The 20049-nt window shown below is 62.0% G+C and overlaps 2 protein-coding genes across 2 annotated transcripts; one reads left to right on the forward strand and one right to left on the reverse strand.

Moving 5' to 3' along the window:
• The first annotated feature begins 6636 nt into the window (after positions 1-6636).
• Positions 6637-9357, forward strand: PRICKLE4 (prickle homolog 4 (Drosophila)). Its single transcript, XM_010584798.1, has 7 exons — positions 6637-6825; positions 7031-7138; positions 7220-7357; positions 7441-7641; positions 7892-8078; positions 8267-8584; positions 9083-9357. The coding sequence occupies exons 1-7, from the start codon at positions 6637-6639 to the stop codon at positions 9355-9357; spliced, it is 1416 nt and encodes a 471-aa protein (XP_010583100.1).
• An 882-nt stretch (positions 9358-10239) lies between these two features.
• LOC104842398 lies at positions 10240-19947 on the reverse strand. Its single transcript, XM_010584716.1, has 15 exons — positions 19878-19947; positions 19305-19380; positions 15229-15345; positions 14457-14615; positions 14205-14366; positions 13954-14115; positions 13643-13731; positions 13306-13442; positions 13033-13172; positions 12791-12922; positions 12383-12499; positions 12037-12249; positions 11744-11902; positions 11010-11117; positions 10240-10665 (listed from the first exon to the last, which is right to left on the reverse strand). The coding sequence occupies exons 3-15, from the start codon at positions 15277-15279 to the stop codon at positions 10483-10485; spliced, it is 1812 nt and encodes a 603-aa protein (XP_010583018.1). The 5' UTR covers positions 15280-15345; positions 19305-19380; positions 19878-19947; the 3' UTR covers positions 10240-10482.
• Between the last annotated feature and the right edge of the window lie 102 nt (positions 19948-20049).

The following is a 20049-nucleotide window of genomic DNA, read 5'->3' on the forward strand; positions in this document are numbered from 1 at the left end:
ACCCACCCCAGTTCTACCAGTATCAGAGCACTAAAACACCACAGTCAATGACAGCTCTGTGCTGGGGTCCTGCAGGCAGCTGCCCCCCCAGACCACCTCGACGGGCGCCTGATTGCTCGTGGGGGTCCTGACTCAGCCCCGGCGCTCCGATGTCCTGTGTTAAATAATAACACCCACGGCCAGCGCTTGGCCTTGGATGAGGCACGGCTTCACGGCCGGGAACGTGCAGGGTCTCCGGGAGGGTTCAGAGCACGCGCGAGGGGGCTGCCCTGCACGCAGGACAACAGGGAGGCCACGAGGAGAGTTAGGCTGGGCTGCAGATTTTACAGTTGCAATTTTTACAATTGCAATCGCTTTGCAACTACGATCCCACCCGTGCCGTTACGGCGCAGAGCTGTCGGACATCAGCCACGGGTTTGGAAGGGTGGCAGGGGCTGCCGGCTCCTCGGCCGTGATACGTGGGTGCTCCTGCTCTGCTCCAGCGCCGAGTCACCGAGCCGTGCCTCCGCAGTCCTGCCCTTTCCGCGGGGATGCTGTCGGCCGCACGCCGGTCACGCCGCGGTGCTTTGGCAGCGGGGAAGCCCGTCGGGCAGGCGTCCTGCCCGTCACACGTGCCGTTGTCGCAGGTTCACGCTTGCCCGTGGGGGACCTCGTGGCGTTTCCAGGGCGGTGGCTTCGGTGGAGCGACGGCTGGTCCCACCTCGGAAAAGCCGGAGTGACCCATCTGTCAAGTCTTGAGTCCCCGTGCCCAGCTGGTCTCCTAACGAGGACTTTGCCCATTAATCTTTCCACCGTGTAGAGGGATGGTGGAGCGTGCAGAGCGCAGGCAGCAGCCGCTTTGCAGGTTGGGCTGGGAGCTGGCAGCAGGGAAGGGGGGGGCCACCCACCACCCCACCACCACCCGGTGGTACAAAGTCCATAGCGGCAAACGGGTCAAGATAAAGCTGTGGAGACCAACCTGCCGCTAAAACCAAACAGCAGATTAACTTCCCCAGCACCGATCCGAGACCTTAAAGGGTCCCTGGGGAATTGCAGCGCTGGTTCCACAGCACCGCTGAGACCCCTGCGCAGGGATGAGGAGAGCAGCAGCCTGCGGAGATGCTCGCCTGCCCCTTCTCCTTTTCCTCCTGCTTCTCTCCCTGCCCAGGTGATTTTGCAGAGATGTAAACCACCGGTGAGCACTGCAATAACCCATGCACCAACACCACCCTGCATGGCCTCTCCCAGCAGTGCCACCAGTTTGCCATGGAGCCTGGCCACCTCCTCTGACAAATTACCATCGCTACAGACTTAGACTGCAGTCCTGAACCTGGTCCCAAAGACCTACATAACACACGAGCTGCCTGCACCCCTCGGGGCTCCCAACAGAGCCCCGAAATAAGACCCAGCTCCTGGGCAGTGTGGTGCTCAGAGCATGCGGGTGGCAGGTCTGGTCCAGTCCCTGCAGACATGGTTTTTTTGGGGGGGATGCTGTGTCTGTTCCCATCCCCAAAGTCCCATCAGCAGCCAGGAAGATCTTAGGGCATGTGAGAAATACACAAAAATACACCAAAGACGCTCTGCCCTGCGTCAGGGACTCTGCTAAATTTTACCCTGACTCGTGCCCGAGTGCAATTGTTGCAGCCGAAGCCGGTCTAAATGGCTTTTAGGAGACTGTCAGGTGTTCAGGGCTTGCGAAAACTAGGACATCCTGACTTGCCTCTGGCTAACTCCTTTGTGAGAGCCCAGCCAAAGTTTCTCCACCTCTAAATTGGGGTGTAATGACACTTCCCCTCTTTCATGAAGCTTCAAGTCTTTCTGATCTAGGCAGGAAAATAAATCACCGCGCGGATCATAAAAGTCATCAAAACGGCAACCTAGGGTGAACTGAGCCGCAGATGGAGGGAAGGGCGCGGACGCTCGGAAAATGAGAGGTAGCGAGAAAAACAGATGTCATCTAGAGCTCTTTCCCCTGTAGGGTTAATGTACACCCCCCCCTCCGCCATCCTTTGCTCTTCCCCTCCCTGCCTGCCGCTGGGATTCCCTGCCATTGGCTGTCTCTGTAGGTTTAGGCTAAAAAGCCTGTAATTAGGACCCCGGCTGACACAGCTCCAGTTTCCTGGGCAGGCAGATTTAAAAAAAAAAAAAAAAAAAAAAAAGAGAGAGAGGAAAAAAAAAAAAATTGTTTCCCTAACTGAGCTTGGATGTTTTCCTTTCGCTTTGCAAAGTTTTCCCTGCTCAGCCTCCATTCCCTCGCCTCCTCCGGAGCGGGGCGGGACGGCGGCGGCCGGAGCGGGGCTGGAGCGGTCGGTGGAGCCCGGAGCGACGGAGTCCCGGTACCGGGCTGCGGGGAAAGGGCAGGTAGGTCAGGCTGGAAAGGTTTCCCGCGATCGGTTCTCTGAACTACGTGTTGAGAAGGGGCTTGGGAGTCCGGGGGGAGGCAGTGGGAGAGTCCCCGTTTCGTGGGCAGGGGAGGTGGGCGAGGGGAGCGGGTGGGGTTTTTGGCTGTTCTTCTCTGGAACAAATAAATGAGGGGGAGGCAAATGGTATCGCTGCCCCCGCAGTCTTTGTTTTTTTGGGAAAACGTTCCCCGAGAGCAGGAGAAGGGCGTCTGCTCCGTCGTGCCGGATTCTGCCATCCCGGGCTGTGTGGCCACCTTCCACGTCCCGGAGCAGGCAGGTGCGCGGGCACGGGGCTGGCGGGGCTGCCCGGCTCCCTTGGATGATGAGGGTCTCTGGGAAGGGGTGTTGGGTCCCCCATCCCTCCTCCAGCCAGGATTCAGCGGGAATGGGATGTTTTGGGATTGGCAATGGAGTTTTTCGCCAGAGGCGGCTGGGCCCCGTCGCACACCGACACGCCGGGGTGAAATCCGGTGGCCACGGGGCAGAGGTGGGGTGGTGGGTCTCAGTTCGTACCCACGGGTGTACAAATGGCTGAGTCACGGTGGGTTAATGGGTTATTGCTCCCCGCTGAGCCGGGGCAGCTGGCCGTGCCTGCACTCTTACGATGGGGGAAAACACACTAAAACCAGCCCTTTGCAGCACTGGCACATCCCCTGGCGAGCAAACAGGCCATGGCATTGGCCACGGTCCCCTCCAGTGACGTGGAGGACTTGGTGCCATATGGTGGAGCGTGATGCTGAGACCCCCTTATGTGGGGGGCTGCGCTGACCCTGTCCCTCCACACTGCTGGCCCATGAGACTGCTGTGCCCAGCCAGCAGCACCCAAGCGTTGCTCCACCTCGTGCCATCACAGGTCCCAAAGCCACCGCAGGCTCCTTCGTGAGACAGGCTCCCGCTCTGGCAGCCTGGCTTGGGCTGCATTGCAGGACTAGCTGCTCCGGCTCGCCTTGCCAGACCTCAGCTTATCTCACCCCAGAAGAGATGCATCTTTATTGGTCTGTATCTTTATTTCCACGTACCTTCATTGCAGCTGTGTTGACAGGAACTCAAGCGAAAACAGGTTATCCTGTGGGTGAGGTGGTGAATGCAGAGCTATGCCTCTGTAAGCTGCCAGTGCTTTTGGGTGCTTGAAAGGGGATCCGGTCTTTTTGGTGATGGTGAGCTGTTGTGTTTCCTTGGGGTTGTGGAGCTGGGGAGTGTTTGGTGGTTCTGAAAAATAGGCTAGAGGGATCTGAAAGTGAGTCTTCCAAGATGGAGAGGTGACTATAAAACGAAAGGCTGTGGCAGAGATGCAGATCAGCCCCTGGCCGTGCTGGGAGCAGGGAGCCTGTGCTGAATGCGAATGGGTTGGGGTGGCTGCACTGCAAGTTAATGTGTGACCTTGGCAGGAGAGGGCTGGGAGCCCACACAACCTCCCACAGCCAGCTGGAGACAGGGGCTGCTCCTAGGGAGCCAAATAAGATTAATATTCCCATGAATTTTAGCCTCCTGTACCCAGGGAGCTGCGACTGCTTCGCAAAGGGCTCTAGCTACTGTGCAGAAGGTGCTTGGAGCAGGAAGGGGAATCCTGCGAGAATCCACTGAGCCAGGAGGTGCCAGCACCAGGGCTGGAGCCTGGATGGCACTTTGCAGCCATGCTAACACCGAAAGGCCACGAGCAGGCAGGGGAGCACAGCGGGGACGTTGCCCATCCTTTGGAGAGCACAAGGGAGCTGAGCAATGGCAGTCTGGAGGAGCTCCCACAGGCAGGACGAGAGGCTTTTAAAGCAAAGGCAAATGACAGCCAGTGGCACTCAGCCTGCCCGACTGGTCCCTCGCACGTCCCTTCTGGGGGGACGAACATCCAGCGCTCGGGTCTGCGCTGGCAGGGAGGAGCGGCTCCCCAAAGCACCCTCCTGCCTCAAAAACAGGGACAGGAGAGCCTGGACCAGGCGTCAGGGGGAGATGGCAGGGGCAGGCGGGGAGCATCCCTGTATCCCTTTTGCAGGCCAGCGGGGAGGAGCAATAGCAGGACTGCCTGGAGGTGGTGAGGAGGGCAGGAAGGAAGAGGGGACAGGGAGAGGGAGCAGAGGAGACGGACCTGTTAGGGCTGCCTGGCTCCTTAGCATAGAAGGTGCATACCACTGTCACTGTCTGGGGCTAATTACAGGGACTTGTCTACAGCCCAGACGGCTGCCAGCCGGTGTAATCACATCAAACCGGGCTGGGCTGGGCTCTCCAGTTCAGCCCCATGGATTCATAGCAACCAGGAACCCTGCCCTCTCTGCTCTCCCCCAGCATCACCCCACCGGGCTCCCTGCTGCCAGCCCTGGGACGAGGTGCCCTGTGTACCCTGCTACGGGACTGCGGCCACGCAGGCACCACCAGCTCTGCTGAGTCTGCGGACCATCGCAGGGGTCTAATTACAGCAAAGCCCCAACAGATTAGACAAATGCAGCTTGGAGGCTTAATAAGCCAAGCACAGCCTGGGACTGCCATTCGCCTCCCACGGGGAGGGAAAAGCAGAGACATGTGTTACCCAAACAAGGCAGGAGCAGAGCTGGGGCCAGACACTGACCCCACGGAGATCCCCATTCAGCATCCCCAGGGACACACACAATCCTCCTGCACAGCCGTAGAGCTGAGACTGTTTAGTGTCCCAACACCAGCGGTGGTACAGCGGTCCTTCACCAAGTCAACAAGGTGAGGGCTCTCTTTGGGCTGCAAATGCACAGAGTTGAGTCAGATTATTTCATCCCTATCCCTTCCAGAACTGAGCACAGCTTTGAACAACACCATTCAACCAGCCCTGCAGTCTTTCTGGGCTAATCCCAGGGCTGGCAGACCCCAAACCCCAGGAAAGAGTAAGCAGCCCTTTTGTTTTATCCTGCTGATTAGCCCATCTGCAGTGTTAATCATTGACCCAGGTGCATGGCAGGGAAACCTGAGCTGCCTGGGCTTATCCCACCCTCTCCCAGCTCCAGAGCTGGCCACCTTTGGGTGCAACATCCCAGCACCCCAAGATGCTACATAGCAAGGGGCAGCTGTGGTGGAGGGAGCTCACTGGGAACAGGGGCTGAGCTGGGAGTGTTGAAGCTGTTTAGTGGGAGCAATGGGGATGCGGCTGCTGGTGCTGGCCAGGATGGCCCTCTGACAGCAGGGGCAGGGGGGGATAAACCAGATGTGCAGAAATACCATCCCAGTGCAGAGGAGTTCACTGGTCCTCATGGTGGCAGTGATGAAGGAGGACCTAAGTGCGTGGCCTGGGGCTTACCACCTCTCAACCCTTAGCCTGAGCCCGTGCCAAGCCGCTTGCTGTATAAAACACTTTCCAGAGCAGTTGATCAATCCATGGTGGGCATTGCATGGGGTGAATCCAGGGGTGCCCTGGGGCTGTTTGGTCACAGGACTGGGACTTGCCCCCGGAGCAGCGGCTCAGCTCCATCCCACCCACGTCCCACCCTCGGTCCCCACGCCGGGGCAGGAAGCATGGGCAGAGGGCGTCAGGCTCCGGGCCAGCGTCCAGGGAGCCCCAGGAGCCACCGCATCGCCACCTCGTCTTTGTTTTGGAAAGCCAAGCCAGGAAGGAAGCGAGCAGTGAAAAGCGCGGCGTGGGGAGGAGGGGACGGGACCGGATGGGTTTCCACTGCGTAACCATTAGCCAGGCGAGGTGGTGGCGGCTGGGCGAGCCGGCTGCCCGGGCAGGAACAGCCACTCGGGGCAGAACAATAGCAGCCCAAGGGGAATAAATTATTTTCCACTGAATTGGGCTAGACCTCGGTCTCCTCCCTCTGCCCTGCTCAGGGACGGGCCACTAGACCAGGGATTAGCCGTACGAGCAAAGGACTGGTGGCAGCCAGGGAAAATCTCCTGCTGTGGGTGAGCGAACGGCTGGTGCCATTTCCCAAAGTCTCTTCCAGCTTGAGCACGGACACCCGGGGTCTTCCCTGCCTGGCTTCAACCCATCACTGTCCCGTCAGCGCCTCCTGCTCAGCAGACAAAGCCCCAGCCCTGCCAAGCACCCTTGCCTTCGGTGTGGGTTTGCTTATAACCCCTGCAGAGAAAGGAGAAGCCCCCAAAACCCCTTGGACTTCTGCAGTGGTTCAGCCAAGGGTCGCGATGTTGTGGTTGCGCTGAGCATCATCCCAGCTGGACGTGCCCCGGGGTCCCTCCCCGGGACGAGGGGCTGCTTGTCCTGCTGCCACGTGGAGACAGGTCCACGCTGGGCAGGCGGGATGATACACGTCCCAGCAATGGATCCCCGCTCCCTGCCTCGATGAGGATCTCACCAGCTCTGATCCTCTCTCCCCAGCTCATGTCCCTGCCGAGCCCTGCATGGCCCCAGCGAGATGAGCCTCCCCCCTGCGGCACTGCCACCAGCCTCCCGCCAGCCTCGTCCGACAGTGACTCCGGCTGTGCCCTGGAAGAGTACCTGGAGCCCCCCGCGGACCCCGCACCCCCCGAGGTGGGCAGCACCCTGGCTCTCCCCCTGGGCTCCCTTTGCTCCCCAGTCTCCCCCAGCCCTGCAGGTGCCAGCCACGGGTGGTGGTACCAGCAGCAGAGCATCCCCAGCCCCAGCATAAAACATACGTTTTAGCAGCCTCGAGCACTGCAGCTTAATCCCCCTAAAAATCTGCTTGACGTTTCTCTGTCCCGCACGACATCCCAAGGTCCCGCTGTGCTTCGGCACCCGCTCGCCGCAGCCTGCCTCTCCCGCCGACAAGATCCAGCTCCGTGCCAGAGCCCTCCTGCAGCAGCTGCCTCCTCAGGACTGCGATGTAAGACACGCATTTGTTGGGTGCTGCCCACCCTGGGGCTTCACCCACCGTGCATCCCCTCACCTCCGCCTCCCCGTGCAGGAGCGGTACTGCCCTGACCTCGCGGAGGAGGAGAGGAAGCAGCTACGAGCGTTCAGCGCCCGACGGAGACGGGAGGCACTGGGACAGGGGCTGGCATGTCCCGTGCCGGGTCCCTGCCATGGCTGTCCCTGCAAGAAGGTGAGGCAGCACCCATTTCCCAGTGGGGGACCCATCCCCAAAAGCCAGCCTGACCCCCAACCCCGCGTCCCTCTGCCTTGCAGTGTGGCAGGAGGCTGAACAAAGGGGACCCAGGGATTTCAGCGTCTCGGCTGGGGAACCAGTTTTGGCACCCGTCCTGCTTCTCCTGCCACTTCTGCCACCAGCCCCTGGTGGACCTCATCTACTTCCAGCAGGACGGGAGGATCTACTGCGGCCGGCACCACGCCGAGCTCTTCCGACCCCGCTGCGCCTCCTGCGACCAGGTGGGTGCTGGGCAGGGGAGAGGCTTTTACCTCCCTTTTGCTGTTGTTAAAAGCTCCTGAGCTTGGCCAGGGGCTGCAAACGCAGCAAGAGCCACTGGTGGACATGAGGAAAGGTTCCTTCCTAACCCTTGCAGACAGCCCACGCCGAGGCATGGCGGTTCCTCCTCTCTCCTTGGCACAGCAAAGCATCCTCCAGGCTACGAGTTGGCTAGCGGGATGCTTAGAGGATGGCTTGTTTCTCCCCCCACAGCTGATCTTCATGGAGGAGTGCATCGAGGCAGAGGGCCGGCGCTGGCACCTGGACCACTTCTGCTGCCTGGAATGCGACGTGCCCCTCTGCGGGCAGCGCTACGTGATGAAGAGCGGCCGGCCCTGCTGCCGCGGCTGCTTCGAGAGCCTCTTCGCTGAACCGTGCCAGGCCTGCGGGGACCCCATCGGTACAGTCCCCCCCATCCCTCCCCTCAACCCTGGGCAGGGTGCAGCGGGGTTTTCTCTGCCCAGGCAGGCGGGACGTGGGCTGGGAGGGTTGCAGAGCCAGAGCCCCGCGGCTCGGCTCGGTGCGGAGGATGGTTTTTGGCACACGGCTGAGGGAAGAGCCTCCTTCTCACCGGCGGTTGCCCCTCAGGTGCCGACAGCGAGGAGGCCACCCACCAAGGGCTCCACTGGCATGCCCGAGCCGCCTGCTTCTGCTGCAGCCTCTGCCGAAAGCCGCTGCGTGGGCAACCCCTCACCTCCCGCCGCGGCCGGCTCTTCTGCTCCGAGACCTGCAGCCTGGGGCGGGATGCATCCTCCACTACCTCCGACTCTTCCGACTCGGCTTTTGCGTCGGCTCCGTCCCCCGATTCGACGCCCCTCTCCCGAACCAGCCCTGCCAGCAGGACCACGCCGGGGACGGGCAGCACTTCAGTGGCCGGGGGCTGCAGGCAGAGGGTGGAAGGGGCAGGTAGGGATCCTAGTGCTCCGTTTGCTACGTGGCAGGAGGGGACTGGGAGCAAAACCAGGCTCTGCTTAGCCCCTGGGTACTTTATGGGGTACGTCGCACAGGTGCAGCCCAACGCAGGGCTGGAGCAGCGGCGATGAGCCCCCAGCCCACCTCCCGCAGGAGGGCGAGTGCTGGCAGCTGGGGTTTGCTCACTTTGCTGCATCCCGAGGCAGACCTCGCTGCAAAAAGGGCAGGCTCAGCCTTCCCCTTCCTCACCCATCCTTGCTTTCCTTCTTCCAGAGGCTTGTTTGGATCAGGCCCCTGTACATCCTGCATTCAGGAGCCTGGAGGACCACGGAGCAGCTGCTAAGGAGCGGAGCAGGGATGCTGTGCACACAGCGATGCTGGGATCACCAGCGGGCCACCCCTCTGCCCCCCAGCCCAGTGCAGAGGGTCCTAATGAGCCTGGAGCCTTGGGCCACCTGGTTTCAGGGGGCTCTGAGCCCCGAACACCCACAGGCAATGGAAACCCACACTCCCGCGCGGGCACATCCCCTGCTCGACACAGTCCACGGCCAGAGGACATCGACCTGCAGGACATCACGGAGGAGGACGACTCCTGGTGTCCCACCTGCTCTTCATCTTCGGACTCAGACTCGGAGGAAGAGGGTTTCTTCTTCGGGAAGCCCATCCCCAAGCCCGGGATGAGTTCCCTGGGCAGGGAGCCCCTGGGGAGGGCTGAGGGCAGGACGGCAAAGCCACGGGGCAGCAGCAAGCACTGCAGCGTGTCCTAGCAGCAGGGACTGGGGGGTCCTCGACCAGCAACGCCGTCCTGCCAGCCCCTGCCATGGTCTCAACACGTTCCAAGTGCGTTTTGGACACAGCCCAAGGCTGGTGGGGAGAAGCCGCTGGGATCCTTCCCCCCCGGCGGCTGCTGGCAAAGCACAGCCTGCAATTCCTGCCAGCCTCTCCCACAATTAGGAACAGGTAAAGCAGGTAGGGAGCAGAGAGCCGGCAACCTGCACCAGGGCTCCCATCTCAGACAAGGCAGCAGCCCCGGAGAGCAGCCGCACGCAGGGGAGGGTGGCTGGGTGCTTAAGACAAGGGCAGCTGCCTGCATCGTCCCACTGCAAGGCTGCTGCTGGGGACCCACGGGGACAGGAGGGGTGCTGGCCATCAGGGTCGGATCCTTCCCTGGGACACCTCCTTGGAGGATGAGCACCGCTGCCAGATGCTCTCCATCCCTGGTGACACCGTATCCTGCTGCCACCGTGGGGAGGGGACCAGGGGGGCAGCTCTGCTGCTGCTGCTGACAATGCTCCAAATAAAGTTTGGCTGAAATCTGAATACAGGAGACCCACCATGTGTCTGTCCCATTCCTCCCCGTCCCAGGGTCATTGTGGCCAGAAGAACATGAGACCCAGGGGTGGCCACTGCCCTCTGCCACAGCTGGAGGGGTCGCCCACAGTGGGTTCACTGCGGGACCCCTCCCTCACCAGCCCCAGGAGAGCGGGACCAGAACAACAGCAGAGCGAGGGGTACATACATCACAGCTGGTTTATTTTTAGATTTAAAACCAAGAACAAACCCCAGGGTTTCGAGGTACATCCCTGTGAACCAGGAATGGAGCGAGGACCCGGGGAGCTCCCCACATCCGCTGTCCCTCCCATCACCCTCCAGTAAAACCAGCTCCCCCTTTTGCTGCACAAACAGGTCTGGGCAGGGCTAAAACTAAGCAGCCCCCTCCTCCTCCATTCCCAAAAGAGATGGCAAGACTGCGCCAACGTGTCCGTATCGCCCCGACCCGAGGGCTCGGCCCCATCACGAGCACCCCGCTGCACGGGCACAGCCCCCCCATCACCCCCCTCTAACCCCAGGTGGTGAGAGGGGGTGTCCGTCCGCTCATCCCGGCCCCCCCCTCAGCGGCTGAGGGTGGCCGAGTCATAGCTGTCGATGAAATCCTCCAGCTCCTGGAGGTGATGGATCCGGCCCTGGCGGAGGTTGGCTCTCAGCGCCAGCCCCAGCGCCGCCTCCATGGAGGGCTCCTTCTGCAGCAGCATTGTGGCCACCACCGCGATGGTCAGGCTGAACTGCTGGTACGACTGCAGGGGAGCAGCATGGAGTCAGCATGGGGCACCCCAAAACCTCTCCACCAGCAGCATGCACTCCCCCCCCAGGGATATCTTTTCCCTCGGTGCTGGTCCATGAACCCCCCCACCAGTATCTGAGCCCCTGCAAACCCCTTCTTGCCCACAAGCACCTTCCCCTGCAACCACCACCACCAGGAGGGGTTTCTCCCCCATGACCCCAAAAATGCCAAATTCACGTCCCCCATCACCCGGCATTGCTTCTCCTCCCTGGTTCAAAGGGTCCTTGGGTGAGCCCCCCCACCCTGCAGCTGGTCCCAGACTTCCATGCACCAAAGCCAGGGGCCACCGGGACTCACCAGCTCGATCTCCTCCTTCCTGGCGAGGACGGCAGCGGAGCGGAGGTCCGTGCTGGCCGGGGAGGGTGTCGGGAGCGTGGAGCAGAGCTGGTGCCGGCTGTCTGCAGCCTGTGGTGGAAAAGGCGAGGAAGGGTCAGACGCTTTGAAGGAGAGAGGGACTGGGCAAGGTTGAGGCCAAACTGGGGCTGCCAGTACCGATTACTAGCCAAGGACTGGTCACCCTGTGGGGGGACCCGCTGGGACCTTGGGTCCCTGGGGTGCTGGTTTGCCACCCTTCCCTCGGGTGCAAGAGCTGCCCCCAGCTCCCCCCTCTGCCCCAGCCCCGGCAGCATCGCCGCCGAGAGCCACGATAGCAGATTTCTCTTCCCCATTAGGCAGTAATTAAGCTGCTCTGCAATGCTCTCATTTCCTTCGTTAAAGCTTGAGTCCCGGGGTCGTTCACGCTCCAGCACGCTCTCAAGCCTCTAGTTATTTTTTGGCCTTTCTCCCAGCTGTCTCCCATTTATCGGCATCTCCGGCACAGCTGGCACCAGGGCTGACACGGGCTCTGCCTCCAGACAAAGCAGCACTTTAACCCCAGCTCGTAATCCTGCAAACGGGGAGGCCAGAGCGGTCCCACTCGGCTGTTCCTGGGCTACGGCAGTATCCCTCAAGCCCACGGCACCTGCCCCACGTGGGGACCCGGGGATGCCTCAGGGTGAGCATGGGGGAGCAGAGGCTCCCCAACCCCGTACCGGTTCCGTCTCACCGGACCCAGGAGGGTGCTGGGTCCCTGGTGAGGTCTCTGGCGCAGCACAGATATCGGAGCAAGCCTGGCTGGGCTGTGCGTCAGGCTCCGCGGTAGCTCCCGGCAGGACCTGTGAGTTGTCGGATGGCTGAAGGACACCGAGAAGCTGCGGGAGAGAAAGTGGCTGGGGGAGGAAGGCAGCCGCCAGCACATCCCCTGCCCGCAGCAGTGGCCTCGATGGGCTCTCACCCGGGGCGGGGGGACACACTGCGGAGCTGCCCACCGTGCGCCGAGACCCACCCCATCGCAGGCAGCTTCTCCCTTGGCTTCTTCAGCTCCATTCTGCAGATGCTGCTCTCCCCCGGAGCACGGGCAGAGCTCAGCACCCGCCTCTCCAGCGGAGCCGGCCGTGGCGTGGACCTTCTCGGCAGGCTCCGGAGGGGCTGTTGGACTGTGGGGATGTGACCCACCACCTGCACCAGCCTTAGGGACACTTGGGCTGCACGGCTCTACCTGTGCAAAGCATTACAGTTGCATTGCAGAGTCCATGGCAAGGGGAAAAAGGGGCTTGCAAAGGGGACTGCAAGCTCCCACCTCCCCCTTGGTACTGCTTTTAGGTGGGAAGAGGAGATGCCTTAATTCATACCTCAAGCTGCTCCCCCGTCCCAGCAGGGCTCCTCTCCGGCAGGGCTGGCTCTGTTTCCAAAGCTGTTTCCACTTGGCTGTGGCTGCCTGCAGGTTTCTGCCCGGCTCCTGGCTCGACCTGGGGACATGCAATGATGTGAGGCCAGGACACGTGTCTGTCCCGGGGAGATAAGCTGGGGGACGGGACTGACGGGGTGCTAAAACCCAAAGGAAACCACAGGGCTTTGCAGCCTGGGAGAAGAGTCAGAAAAACTTCCGTGCCTGACAAAGAGACAGCAAGATGAAGAGCGAAAGGGCTGGATGAAAGAGAGAAGGAAGACGTTACACTGGCTGAAGAGACCCCCTGAGCCAGGCACCTCTAGGGGTGCGAGCATCCCTGCCTTTCCCCAGGAGAGTGGTGCTCTCCTACCGACGTCGCTTCTGCTGCCTGCTCTGGCTCTGCAGCCTCTGTCGCAGCCCGGGAATCAATGGCCGGGCTCTTCTGAGGGCTGCTGGCCGGTCTGGGGGGCTCCGGGACCTTCTTGCTCGCTGCCGGTGGGCCCTGGGGGAAACCACGCTGGTTAGGGGCATGGCGGCAACCACGCAGGGCTCAGACCGTGCAAACTGGAGTCGCTGCTGGGTGCTGGGGCGGGGGGGGTAAAAATCCACAACCTGAGCCGTCTGCTTCCCGCTTAGCACACCACCTTTGCAGGACATAAGCGACTGGGGAGAAGAAGAGCGCTGCTGCTCTTTGACCCCTGGCTGGCTTGTCCCTGGGAGGGAACGAAAGGACTTGCAGAATGGCCGATTCCCTGCAGAGCGAGAAACATAATGGGAGCGACTCCTCGCTCTGCCTGAGGAGATGCTGGCGAGCACCAAGGAGATGCTGGCGAGCACGAGCACAGTGGCGTGGGACCCCTTGCATCGTCCAGCGTTGGCACAAACCTCTGGAGGGCCAGGAACACGGAAGGCGCTGGACCAAGGTTAACTCTCGGTGGCCACGGCGAAGGCGTTTGCTGCGTTTCACACCCAGCCCATGATAGCCCCAGGACGGGCAGCCATCCTGAAAGCCGCCTCGCTCCCTGCGGGAGCAAAGGCAGCCCCAGGGCGGGGACTTAGGCTGGAAGGGGTCTCTGGTGCAACCCCCCCACACACCCTGAACAGGGCCAGCTTCAGCACTGCATCCCCCTTTGGCTGTGCACTGGAGCAGAGCGTGGTCCCAGCACCCCTGCTCACCACCCCACGGCTGCACGGTCCCCCCACCCTCAGCACGGCCACCCACCCTGGCACGCTGGCAGGGGGGCACGGTGGGTGTTGTTCCTCGCCGGGAAATTCAGACCAGGCAGAGCAGCTGGGGCCAGACCACGGCTCCTGCGGGGAAAGGGGTGGGTTTAGACACAGAGCAGGACAGGGGATGCTGTAACTGCAAAGCAGAGAAGCCGGGCTGCCGTTGCTCCCAGTGCCGCGCAGAGAAACCTGTCCCCATGCACTGTCCTTGTCACCAGGGCAGTGAACGGCCCCTGCCTCATTTCACCCGCTCCCTGCCCTTGGTCCCACGGCCGCTGCCAGCCTCCCAGCCCACCAGCCCCTCACCCAGTGCCAGCCCTCTCCGAAGCAGTCCTCAGGTCCTTGGTTGTCTTCCCTGTCATTCCAATGGGGTGGTGGGTGACGGTCATGGGGTGCCCATCTCCTATCCTCCTCGTTCCCATGGAAGTCAGCCGGGCCAGGGAAGTGTCCGGGGTCCCACGGACCGGGCTACAATGGCAAATCATTGCCAGCGAGGATGGTGGCACACTGTGCATAGCCATACAGCTGCCACCCCCTCAGCCCATCTCCCCCCTCACCTGGTCCCAGTCCTCTCCAAAATAGTCCTCAGGTCCTTGGTTGTCTTCTCTGTCATCCCAAGGGGGTGGCGGGGCATGGTTGTGCGTTGCCCATCTCCTGTCCTCCTCATTCCCATGGAAGTCAGCAGGGCCAGGGAAGGGTCTGGGGTCCCAGGGACCAGGCTGCAATAGCAAATCGCTGCCGGTGAGGATGGTGGCACACTGGGGGTAGCCACACAGCTGCCGCCCCCCCCGGCCCATCTGCCGCCTCACCCGGTGCCAGCCCTCTCCGAAGAAGTCCTCAGGTCCTCCTCTGTCTTCTCTGTCATCCCAAGAGGGTGATGGGGGACAGTCGTGGGGTGCCCATCTGCCCTCCTCGTTCCCATGGAAGTCGGCAGGGCCAGGGAAGGGTCTGGGGTCCCACAGACGGCGCTGCAATGGCAAATGGTTGCTGGTGAGGACGGCAGCTCGCTGGGGTGTTTTGGTTTTGCTGCTGTTCCCCCTCCCCGCCACAGCCCTCAGCTCTTTCTGCCTCTCCTGCTCCTGGGGGAACGCCCAGCTTTGGCCACCCCAGACGTGTAGGTAAAACCCGACAGCACCGTCTCCCCTCGCTGCTCGCCCTGGCCCCTGTCCCCTTACCGGGCACCATCTGCCCCTGCCTCTCCTGTGCTGGTGCTCCCAGGGCGGCTTGTCCCAGACGTCCTGAGGGCCGTGAGCGTGGGACGGTGGTGGTCCAGTCTGCCATGGACCGGGCTGCAGAGCAGGCACAGCAAGATGAAAGCAGGATGAGACCCTCACCTTCGCCCTTGCACTGGCTGGATGCTGAGCAGGGACAGGGAGCCAGGAGCTCATCCGCCCTTCTCCCCTGGCTGAGGTCCCAGATGATTCCTAATTCTTCCCCATAATGCAGCGATGCTCTCCTGGCTCCTCAGCATCTCGAGCGATGGAGCAGCAAGCACCCATCTTGCCCCACAAAGCTCCTCTGCTCCCAACCACGCTGGCAGCCCCAGCTCCGTGGCAGCAGGAAGGTTGCAAAACCACCTACCTCCCTGGAGCAGCCCAGGAATTCCCTCCTGCAGCCCACCGGTGAGAACATCTTGCCAAAAGCTCGTCCTGGCCCCGGTCCCAGCGAGCAGAAGGTCCCGGGAGGGTCAGCACCCAGCTGCAAAAAGGAGAAGCATGGGTGAAAACACATCCCACAGGACGTCACTGCCGGTCAGGTGCCCCCGGCTCCGCTGAGCCCCGAGTACTGGGTCACCTCCAGAGCCACACGGCATCACCGCCGGCGAGGACACGCAGGAGATGGGCGAACTGGGAGCCACACGGACCCGCTCCCCGTCCCAGGAGGGGACACGGGTCCTGGCAATCCGGGGCTGCTCCCCTGGCACGGGGCACCCACGCACCCTGCCCGAAGTGGCTCCCCTTGCCCGTCCCAGCGTCCGCTTGCTCGCAGCCACGTTTCAATCGCCCTGTTGCAAACTCCACAGGTCACAGCACCCACGGCACCACCCCGCTATTGTCCCACGGGATCCTGGCCGAGCCGTTCCCCCCTCCCCGGTGCCAGAGCAGGGACAAGCTGCCCGCCGGGTGCCCCCCAGCCAGCCTGGCACTGCGGTGGGGTGCAAGCCCCGCTCCAGCTTGTCCCTTGCTGCTCCCATGGGACGGCCCGGCACAGTTTGGGCTCTCTCCGTAAGGGTGAGGGGGCTCAAACCCTGGGGGTACAAAGGGGCATTGCCCAGGGAAGCCTCGGTGGCTTCCTCACTGCTGGGCTGCAGTGGCTGCGTGGGTCAGAGCTCAGGGTTTTTTGCAAGGGCCACCAGCCCAGGGAGCAGGGGATGCTCTGACCCGAAACCTGCTGACCCCAGTCCGGCCAGGGCACTGGGCTCCCAGAGCCACCAGTTAACACTCGCAGGCTCGACCCAGGCTGGCAGGAGTTAATGGCAGCACAGGCACCAGGCTTTGTCTCACCGATCTGCAGGGAGCACCCCAGGGCAGCACCGAGAGTAAAAGACAGAAAATAACACTTTTGTCCCCAAACGGAGGTTTTACCTGGCAGATCAGTCCCAGGTGGCTCTGGAAAACAGCTCTCCTGCCCGGAGAGATGAAACACCAAGGAGCTTCGGATAGAGACCCCTGCACCCCTACCCAGCTCCCTGCAGCCCCTCACCCCTGGGACTGCCGGATCCCCCCCCCCGCTCCTCCTGTTTACTGAATGCACGCCAATAACGAGCGGTTGCTGACGGCAATCAGGGGCTAATTACCCCCCAGGGAGCTCCCCTGGAGCCCCTCCTGAGCACTTGATTTCCCTTGCCTGAAAGCCAAGCTGCGATGCCCTCCAGCAGCTTTTACTCCTGTCTGCAGACCGTCTCCTTACACCGATTTCAGCTGCTGAGAAGAACAGGGGAAGCACAGACGGGGCCCACAGACCCCCCCTCATTTCCCCAGGGCTGCAAAGACCCCAGGCAGCACCTCTTCTCAAATCGGCCTCTGATAACCAGGGAGAGCCAAATTCCTCCGGTTATTTAAAATCCCTCAGCAAACCTGGTTTAAAGCAGAACTTGATGCAAACTCTGTGCTGCATCAGCCTCTGGGTGCAGTCCCTGTTCCTGCTCCGTCCCTGCCTCTGCGGCTCCACAGTGCAAGGAGGGGGGACCTTGCACCCCCAGGGCACGGAGCACCCGTGCAAGGGGGAACCCTGCACCCCCAGGGCACGGAGCATCCATGCAGCCCCACATGCCCAGTGCCTGCCACTATCCAGCTCCAGCAAAACCTGGATCGGCCACATGGTCCCCGAGATGCTCCCAGCCTTGTGCCAGGGGATTTGGGGGAGCAGGACCCCCCGGGGCTACAGCACAGCCTGCAGGGGCGAGGAGGGGAAGGAGAAGGGCGAGAGGGTCTGCAGAGCGCGGTGACCCTGGCAGGGACGCTGCCATCGCACCCACCTTTGCCGCCGCCGGGAGGCCGAGGAGCGGCGTGCCCAGCACCCCGCTCCCCGCAGGGGCAGCCCCGCTCACCGGGCACGGCTGGTTCCAGCACCGGGGCAGCCGGGAGGCTGCGGCTCAGTGCCAGCGGGTTCACCGAGAGCTGCTCCGGGTCGACATGCGGCTGAAGCTGCCCGTGTCCGTTCACCCTCTAGCACCGCAGAGGGGTCTGATCCCTGCTCGCAGCATCGCTACCTCCCAGCAGCCCCACGGACAAGAGCCCGCTGCGGCTCGGAGGGTTTCCCGAGCCCGCTGCCGGTCCGACGTATCACCTCCTGGGGCAGCCAGGCACTGGGCACCTCTACCAGGCACCTACAGCGTCTCCTCCTCCCTATTTCCCTGCGTTCCCATGGGGAACAGCACGCCCAGGAGTTCGTTAGCACCGGCCAGATGCACCAGTACAAGGTACGGACATCTCGCTCAGCCCCGCGATGAGCTGGATCACCTTCCCGATGCTTAAGGAACATCTGCGTTGTGTCAGGGTCTGACAGCAGTGGGAGGTTTTGCTGGGGCCTGGGAATGCTTTGATAGCAAGCCGGTTCGAACTCGTCTGCCCAGCAATGCAAACTCCTGCACCGACATGGAGCACAAGTTTGTGACCTTGCAGGAAGAAGGGAGGAGATAAGGGAAAACAGGGAGGCTCGGGGTGAGCTCACTGACGCCAAGTGTTAGCAAAGGAAGAGATAAAAGGCAAAGCCCAAAGTCTGAGGTGCAGTAAAATCCTTCAAAGACAGCAAACGAGCGGTGCTGTTTGTGGGGACAGGGCAGCCCGCGGCCCATCGGAGCTGGCTGCTTCTCAACGCTGCTCCCACCGGGCAGATAACACAGAGCTTTCCAGCTGGTCGGTTAATTATAGTCTCTAATAGCTATAAATCAATTAACTAAGTGGGTGGATCAATTAGCTCTTTGGGATATGGGAAAGGAATCCAGCAGCAGGGACAAACGTGGCTGCAGCCTGGATGGCCGGTGTTGCAGTACGTCTCCCTCGAGAGCCGAGTGGCTCCACAACCCCCCGGCTCCTCGGCTGGTGCCCGTCTTCTTATCAGAGCCTGGCTCGGTGACCTGGGCGTCCCCAAATCGGAGAACTAGCTCTCAGGGAGCAGGGAAATAGGAGTAATAGGAAAGCTATGGTAATTGCTAGGAATTCTGTGTAAGGATAAGCTACTCTGCTTGCTAAAATCTTTATATAATAATAAAGCTCTCGTTGCAACGACAACCCTGTGGCCAGTTCTCCTTCCACAACGGATCCTTAAAAGAACCTGCCCATCCCCGAAGCATCAGGTGACATACAGCGCACCCCAAAAAGTGCAAACCACGTCGGGTTTGGGGCTCTGCAGGGAACACCTCTGCTCAGGCCGGGTTACTTTTAGCAGGTCTCAGTCCTCCCATCTGCTTTTTCCAGGCAGAAGAGCTCCGGCGCAGGAGAACACAAGAGCTGGTGCAGGGCTGAGGCTCCGTCTCGGTTCACCGATCCGGTTCCAGCTCGCCCAGCAAACGCCCTGTCGCACTGGTAACCAGCCGTCACAGTGACCCCGGCTGCTCCGTCCCGAATTGTTTGCTGTGGGACCACATGGGCACGGTAATATATAATCTGCTGTCAAAGACTGTGGAAATCGAGTCCGGGACGGCCGCGATTACAGCGAGATTAGTACGAGGGCACTGAGAACGCGTGATGGATGCCCAGGTCAGCACCAGTGCAAGGTGCCCTGGCAGCAGGTACGCGTGCAAGGCTTAATGGCACTAACGAGGCGACTTTTGCTGCCGGGACGTCCCCTCCTGATGGAAATGGGCACCTCCTGGGGAAGGCGGTGATGCCTGGGGTGGCCGAGAGCTTTTTTTCCCAAAAAGCTGCAAAGGCTGAGACGGGGGCTGCCAGGAGAAGGGGAGCGGGCTAGGGAAAGGGCAGACCCCGCTGGGGGCAGCGGGCTCACGGTGGGACGGGGGGGGAGAGCGGATAGAGATCGGTGATCCAGAGTGACAGAGCAGGAAGGAGGGAGCCGAAGGGAGGATTTGGGAACAAGGAACAGAACGAAGAAGGTTCAGGCACAGGCAAGGGGGGCACAGAGGAAACGGGAGAGACGTTTGTCCAGAATGCCACCGCTGCAACACCGTCCTGCCCACGGGTACCGCCGGTGCTTACTGCGGAGCGCTGTCCTGCGGGGCGCAGCGGCGGCGGCGGCTGCAACCGTCCTGGCTCCGGGATCCAACACCTGCACCTGGAAAAGTCGCAGTCAGACAAGAAGAGGGGTACCTGCCCGCAGCCCGGCCGGGGTCACGGCCCACGCAGCGTTTCAGGCATTCCCTCGCTTTCCACGCGTTTTGCCCCCTATCTTCTCTTCCCCCTCCCCGCAGCACCAGCGACCCCCGAGGCCGGTTGCCCTCCCCGCCGCTGGGCAAACCCGGTTCCCAGGAACCCCCAGCCCACTCGTGCGTGGGCTCAGCCCCCGGGGAGGGGGTGCCACGGGGCTTCACCTGCCTGTACGGCGGAGACATGCACAAGGACCGGCGCCGTTTTGGATTTTTCCGAGCAAGCAGCACCCGCTAAAAACAACTTTGCGAGGGGCCGAGGTGTGCAAAAACCACCCCCCCACATACCCCCCCCCGCTTCCTGCAAGCGTGCAAGGGGCGATGCCGGCGCCGGGGGCTGCGTTTGCCGGTGCCATCCCGCAAACAAACACACACACACACACACACACACCAGCCCCCCCCCCACCTTGCACGGGCAGCCACGGGAAGACACAGGCTTCGTGCAAGGCCGCCCCGCCGGGGTTGCACGTTGTTTGTTGTTGCACGTTGTTGTTGCTGCTGCTGTTGCACGGGGGCCGCGCGCCGCGCCGCTCGCACGCGGATGTCCCGGCACGCGGGCGGCGCCCCCGCGCGCGCCG

This window comes from Haliaeetus leucocephalus, unplaced genomic scaffold (assembly GCF_000737465.1).
Source record: "Haliaeetus leucocephalus isolate CR32 unplaced genomic scaffold, Haliaeetus_leucocephalus-4.0 Scaffold1000, whole genome shotgun sequence".
In the NCBI taxonomy this organism is placed as follows: Eukaryota; Metazoa; Chordata; class Aves; order Accipitriformes; family Accipitridae; genus Haliaeetus; species Haliaeetus leucocephalus.

Bases quoted from the DNA above. Each gene is read 5' to 3' on its own strand.
- PRICKLE4 (XM_010584798.1), top strand. From the start codon at position 6,637: ATGAGGATCTCACCAGCTCTGATCCTCTCTCCCCAGCTCATGTCCCTG. The intron at 7,642-7,891 runs GTGGGTGCTGGG...CTCCCCCCACAG, and splicing joins GCTGCGCCTCCTGCGACCAG to CTGATCTTCATGGAGGAGTG. The intron at 8,079-8,266 runs GTACAGTCCCCC...GTTGCCCCTCAG, and splicing joins GGCCTGCGGGGACCCCATCG to GTGCCGACAGCGAGGAGGCC.
- LOC104842398 (XM_010584716.1), bottom strand. From the start codon at position 15,279: ATGTTCTCACCGGTGGGCTGCAGGAGGGAATTCCTGGGCTGCTCCAGG. The intron at 14,367-14,456 runs GTGAGGCGGCAG...TTGCTATTGCAG, and splicing joins TCGGAGAGGGCTGGCACCGG to CCTGGTCCCTGGGACCCCAG. The intron at 13,173-13,305 runs GTTTGTGCCAAC...CTCGCTCTGCAG, and splicing joins GTGTTCCTGGCCCTCCAGAG to GGAATCGGCCATTCTGCAAG.